This window comes from Gavialis gangeticus, unplaced genomic scaffold, assembly GCF_001723915.1.
Source record: "Gavialis gangeticus isolate Ggan-Ray unplaced genomic scaffold, GavGan_comp1, whole genome shotgun sequence".
NCBI classification, from domain to species: Eukaryota; Metazoa; Chordata; order Crocodylia; family Gavialidae; genus Gavialis; species Gavialis gangeticus.
This window is the reverse complement of record NW_017729024.1, coordinates 147,056,760-147,063,407: the sequence shown is the minus strand read 5'-3', so window position 1 is coordinate 147,063,407 and position 6,648 is coordinate 147,056,760. Positions and strand designations below refer to the sequence as shown.

Below are 6,648 nucleotides of genomic sequence, written 5' to 3'. Positions count from 1 at the left end.
CTCAAAAAGTTTCCCCAAGACCAAGGTAAGACTAACAAGCCTATAGTTTCCTGGGTCCTCCTCCCTCCTTTTTTTGAAGATGGGGACAACATTGGCCCTTTTCCAGTCCTCTGGCACATCGCCAGAGCACCATGAGTGCTCGTAAAGCTGTGCCAGGGGTCCTGCAATGACCTCTTCTAATTCCCTCAGCACTCTGGGGTGGAGATTGTCAAGACCTGCTGATTTAAATACATCCAGTCCCTCCAGAAGTTCCCTAACTAAGTCCTCTCTGACCCTAGGCCTGGGTGTGCCTCCCCTGGGGCCTAAAGGGGTCCCAGTGGGGGGGATGACCCAGTCCCTGCTCAGAAAAGTGGAGGCAAAGAAATTGTTAAATAGGTTAGCTTTGCTGTCTGGTGCGATGACCAGATTTCCTAGCGTGTCCTGCAGAGGCCCCACGTTACCTGGTACCTTCTTTTTACCCCCTATGTACTTAAAAAAGGACTTCTTGTTGTCCTTGATCCGGGTAGCTAGTCCCAGTTCCATCTCTGCCTTGGCCTTCCTGACCACCCCCCTACAGCCCCAAGCAACAAAGGTATAGTCCTCCCTGGTGATGGCCTCTCCCTTCCATTGCGTGTACGCCTCCTTTTTAGCTAAGAGACATTCCTGGATGCTTTTGGTGAGCCATGGGGGCTTTTGTGCCCTCCTGCTCCCTTTGATCTGTGTTGAGATTACCTCCCTTTGGGCTTGGAGGATCGTCTCCTTAAGGAACGACCACTCTTCTTGGACACCTCCCCCCCCAGGACCTCAGTATCTCCCCCAACTATTCTCTTTACCTCATTGAAATCCGCCCTCCTGAAGTTCAGAGCTGCTGCCTTGCTGCAGGCCTTTGCCACCTTGCGCTGGATGGTAAATTCCAGCAGGCGATAATCACTGTTGCCCAGGTGGTTGAGCACCCTCAGACCCAGGTCATTGCCTGTGGCCAGGACCAGATCCAACAAGGCGTCTCCCTTGGTGGAGCTATGCACCTCCTGGGTTAGGTGGAGGTCCTGTACCTCTGCTAGGAACCTACGTGAGCGGTCAGACCTGGCTGACTTCACTTCCCAGCAGATGTCTGGAAAGTTTAGGTCACCCATGATGACCACATCCTTTGACCTAACTGCCTCTGTGAGCTGACTTAAAAATTCCCAATCTAGCTCTTCCCCTTGGTTGGGTGGTTTGTAGTAGACCCCCACCGTTAAGTCCCTTTCCCCTTGACCGCCTTGTGTTCTAACCCAGAGCACTTCAGTGTGCCCCTCCTCTGACCCAGTGCTACTCGTTGAGGATGTGTATTTCTCCTTGACGTAGAGTGCTACACCCCCACCTTTTCTCCCTGTCCTATCCCTCCTGTACAGCCTATAGCCCTTGATATTCACTGCCCAGTCCTACGTTGGGTCCGACCACGTTTCAGTGAGCCCCACTATGTCTGGGTTAGTGTTAGCTAGCAGGAGGGTTAAGTTCCTCCTGCTTGTTCCCCATACTACAAGCATTAGTGTAAAGGCATTTGAGGCCTCCTGAAGATGCGTGCACTGCCCCCCTAATCCCAGTACTGCCCGGGCCCCTGTTCCTTACCTGGGTATTTGTTCTGCTCGTCGTCGGTCTAGGCTGGGCTGTTCTTGTGGGTGAAGCTTGGTTTAGTGGTCCAAGGCTTCCTCCGCCCTTGTCTTCCCCTTCCCCCAACGGGTTGTGGTCATGCTATCAGTTAGACCTCAGTATTTTCTTTGCCATATTAATATAAGAAGTCCTTTCCAATCTGAGAAGTTCTGTCTTAATGATTTGTGGAGTCTCTTCTCTTTTAAGCATTTGTCCACACACATTCTCCTTATCGGTGTTATCATTAGGGCTGTGTGAAGCTTTGGTCGCTGATTCGATTTGGCCCGATTCAGCAGCCGAATCTCCAAATTAGGAGACCCTTTAATCTCGCTAAATCAAATTGGAGCCCTCCAAATCAATTCAGGGAGATTTGGAGAGATTCAATGATTCCGACATAGACATTACTTTATGTTTTTTCTACATACCTCAAGGTACCAGGTGGCTCATGAACACTGAGATGGTGGGACAGATGGAGCGCCCCTTGGGAGTGTAGAGGGGGGTCCCCAGTGCACTTGGCAGTGGACCCGAAAATGAACCAGAAGCACTTCCAGTCCACTTCCGGGTCCGCCATGGAGCACGCAGGTGACCCCACCCTCCGGCTCAGCAACTGGTGCCTCCTGGGTGTGGGGGACACCCAGGGTCCCCCTGCAGCTGATCGCCAAGCTGGGGGGGCATCCCCTGTGCGCTCGGTGTCGGATGCAGAAGTGGACCAGAAGTACTTCCAGTCCACTTCCAGGTCTGCCGCTGAGCGTGTAGGGGGCCTCCCACACTCCTGGGGTACATTCCATATGCCCCACCATCTCACTGTTCACGAGCCACACCTGGTACCTCAAGGTACCTAGAAAAAACATTTAAAGCTGTGTCTGTGGCCAAATCGTGCTGATTCTCCAATTCGGCATCGAATATTTGGATTTGGCCGAATCGAATAGGGACAGTGATCCAAATCAACGAATCAAATCACTGTCCCCTGAATCGGGCCGAATCCAAATCTAATACGGCCCGCTTTGCACACCCCTAGCTATCGTGTCTTGAACCTTTGTTTGTAGACTTATTTGCCTTACTATCCCATAATGTGTACTCCACCCTTCCTCAGACTCCTGCACTGAGGGGATAAATCATGGTGGGTGCTTCCTGTTTGGTTCCTTTCAACTGCCTTGCCGAAGACTAAACATTCTATGTCAGCCTTCTCTGTGGACCTTAACTCAAAACCTTTTTCTGGCTCACTTTTTTCACTATTATCCTTTTTAACATACCCATTTCTTTTTTATTATAATATATTCTCTCTTTCATTTAATTGTTTTTTCTTGGAAATGAAAGGAGAAGGCTTTAAACCTCAGGATGTAGTTGGAAGTTCACCAACTCTGTGTCCTCCTCCCTTATCCCTCTCCCCACTGCCAAAAATTGTATTTTTGCTGCACCACGAGGTTCTGCTAGTTTAGGATTTTACTCCATGGTGACTCTTCCCTTCTGAAGAGCTGAAAACGGCTCTGTTGTTCATTCTACCACCCTTTTCAAGAATGTACTCTACATGTACATATGTTCTGCATTGTTGCTGTCAGTTAAGTCTCCCACTGACCCCAGCATCACATTGTTGTATTGCATTGCTTTTATTGTGTAAGAGTCTTGTATCCCAAGCAAGTAAATTGTAGGGCCATCTCTAGGTCCTTCAAGTCCAGGACCAGGAAGGACAAGGAAAGAAAGTTCTGGGTGGCCCTGTTCTACAGGACTGTAGGGCTGGCACCTTACCATTGTTCAAGGAGCTTCACTCTGCAACTAAGTTCACCAAATACCACCTTACTTCCCTGGCCTTAATAATCCTCAGTACCTGCAGATCAATCTTCTCCCCAAATCAAGATTTTGCCTAAGGGAAGGAGCACTACTAGGAGGCCTTTTCCTGTTGTCCTGAAACACTCTTATCAACCCTTGGAACCTTCTACAGAACCCCAAGCAGGCTTCAAGACTTCTTGGGCTCCATGAAGCTCATATGTTAAAGGCATACAGTACAGTGCAGCCTGGTGGAGGTCATTGCAAGCATAACTTTCAATTTTCAGATTCTCATGGATTTTAGGGTGGCTCAGGTATTCTCCATTCTCTGTCTAATAATTCCTTGCCTACTTGCTTTGGTGTTGTGCTTTCTCTTCAAGACTAGCCTGACAAGCCTGATAGGTAAAGGACAGTCTCCTGGTCACCTTGCTCTATTCTTACCATATTTACTATCCCCATCCCCCACAAACATTCTGCCCTTTGCAGACAGCTTTAGAAATCAGTTTGTTGAAGAGTTTTAATTGCTTATTACATATTCGGCACATATTAAGTATTTGCATAGATTTAGCATTTAAAAATATCTGTTTCTGAACAAGTTTTAATGCAGATTGTTTATTCAAAATACAGACAGAAAATTCTGCATATGATAAAGAGTCCATGTCACTACAAAAAAAAGTAAAAGTACTGTGTATGGCTGAGATCTGTGGGGATAGTGCATTTTGTTACTATTTTATTTAAACTCGGCATGCATGAGAACCTGAGGTACAGATATTACAGAATACTTAATGTTACATTTTTATTTTGTATTTAAAACTTACACTGTTTTTTTTACAGGGCTGATCCTATGTCTAACATGGTCCTAACTTTCTCTACAAAAGAAGATGCTATTGCCTTTGCTGAAAAAAATGGTATGTATCTGAGTGGTCTTGATTGTGCCAATATTTGTGGCATCAATTTAATTGAGATAACTTGATCTTAGCATTTGTAAGAAAAAGTTGCACCAAAGTACAGCTTGGAGGTTATTTAATAATAAATATTCCCATTGCTGTTTGTTGTATGGTTTTTAATGGCTCAAAAATAATCTTTTATAAATTATTGTTTAACATAAAATAGAGAAACAGTTCTTAGAGTGAGGGTCTGGAATCCAGGGCTCATTTGCACATTCATTCTCTCATGTGGGTGCTAAACCACTAGCTACAGAATCGTATTGTTTCTTGTGCTTTGCAAGACCTTATGAATCTTGCAGTTTTAGCTGTGCTCTGGCCCCAGTTCAACAGGATGGGTGGAGAGTGCCACCACCCAACCATGTCTGTAACCTGTGGGTTAAAACATTCCTCTTCTGCAAGGTAGAAGATGTAAGTTTGAATCTCCTTAGCTGGAGGGGGCATTTGAGCCTAGATCCCTACTTCTGAGCAAGTATTCTAACCACTAAGCTATTGTATAAAGATGAGCAGCATCACCACATCCTATTCCACCATCTGTTGGGTTTTTTATTTTCCGTAAAAGAGAAGAGCGAGCTCTGCCTATTTCTTTGAAACAGTAATTGTAGGCATCTACCCTCAGAAAGAGGTTAAGAGCTCTGGCTCTAAATCTGGATTTCAGGCACCTCAGTTTTGTGGAAGGTGCAGGATTTCAGGCAGTCCTTGTGCTTTATACTTCCTGTTGACAAACTCTGCTTAGCATGTGGGTTTTGGGCGACTTAATTCTTCTCAGGCACCTTACAAGGAGTCTAGAAACTTAGCTCTGAATTCTGGAATCCATACAGTAGAAGCTATTAAGAATGAAAATATATTAATTTAATATTAGTTTATTTGAATTTTAATACAAAAGCAGTCAAAGACTGTTTGCACATAACATTAAACACACATTTAAGTCATTGCTGAAACTTTAGGGTGTCTATAGACATGTGGAGAGGCTGCTCCAATGCGCTGTGATTACAGGTCATAGGAGCAGACTTGATTAATAGAGCCTGCTGGAGCATGCTAATTAGCGTGCTTCCAGCAGCCTCTGCGTCTCATGCATCAGCATCCCTGCACTTCGAAGTGGTGGCTGGGGCTTGTACATTGAGCTTTAGTTAAAGCACCCCTGCTGCCATTTTGAAGTGCTGTGAGCATTTAAATTAGAGTGGCTCTCGGAGCCACTCTAAAGCACACATCATCCCCACCCCCCCCGCCCACCCTCAGAATACATGTAAAAATGCCCTTAGGCCTTAATTTTCCAACAAGCCATTTTAAGTAACAGTCACCATAACAAGTGTGAAGTAGAACCGTTTTTCTTAAACATGTCCATTGCAATTGCACTTACCTCTTTTTTTAAAAAGAAGTTTTGTTTAACATTGGAAAAAGTTCTGTGAACTACCAAGGCACAGCTTTTTTTTTCCAATTATTTTCGATTTAGAGAAGTGCCAGAATACATTCTGAACTGTTCACTTTACATTTTAATATTTCTCTCTCTCAAATCTAGAATATCATACAAATGTTGACAGCCCTTTTTGTGTCAATACAAGTACCCCTCTGTATTTCTTTATCCTTTTCATGCTAATTCTTTTAAAGAAAAGAAATTTAGTACTCATAGAATGAGGAATTAATAGCACTGGCTAAAAGCCAAGTACTGTATAATGAGAAAGGGTGCAAGCTTTTCCAAAGTGCTCTGCCAGTGCACTTTATCTCGGCCTACAAACTCAGTACTAGTTTCGGTCTTAGGCAGTTCAGGAACAGAAACACCAATCAGATCCAGTTGTGCCAAAGCATGTGGTGGCTTCTGATGTGCACCCACCCAGGAAACTAGGAAATGGCCATTAAACTATTTTCACTTATGAACAAACTATTTTGTCAGGAATTAATGTATCTCAGAGGGGAGAAGTTAGTGTGAAAACAACCAAGTTGCCAAACTTCTCCATTTTATTTGTTTCTGAAAGTAGAATATAGTAATGCATTGCATTAAAAATAAACTAAACTAATGACCAGAAACTTCCATTTCCCTAGGGTATGCAAAATGTAATTACAGAAAAAGTTTTTAAAATGCAATTTTTTCTACTAGGAATCAACATGCTATCTTTACATCCCTCTGGACGTAGCTTATACATGCACCAGTGCTCCCATAAAGTTCTGAGTAAACAGTAATGGTATCACTGTGGTAGATCCTGGCACTGCCTTTAATGGCAACATTTTTGTATAGCTGCCAAGTTTCATAGATTTCATAGATGTTAGGGCTGGAAGGGACCTCGGAAAATCATCGAGTCCAGCCCCCCGCCCAAAGGGCAGGAAGTCAGCTGGG

At 44.6% G+C, this 6,648-nt stretch overlaps 1 protein-coding gene across 1 annotated transcript in view; it reads left to right on the top strand.

The window, feature by feature from the left end:
* Window positions 1–6,648, top strand: part of NDUFS4 (NADH:ubiquinone oxidoreductase subunit S4) — a 73,928-nt gene that overhangs the window by 65,233 nt on the left and 2,047 nt on the right. Inside the window, exon 4 of the mRNA XM_019517875.1 lies at window positions 4,207–4,280. Within this exon, the coding sequence (XP_019373420.1) occupies window positions 4,207–4,280 (74 nt within the window). The remainder of the gene's footprint in view (window positions 1–4,206; window positions 4,281–6,648) is intronic.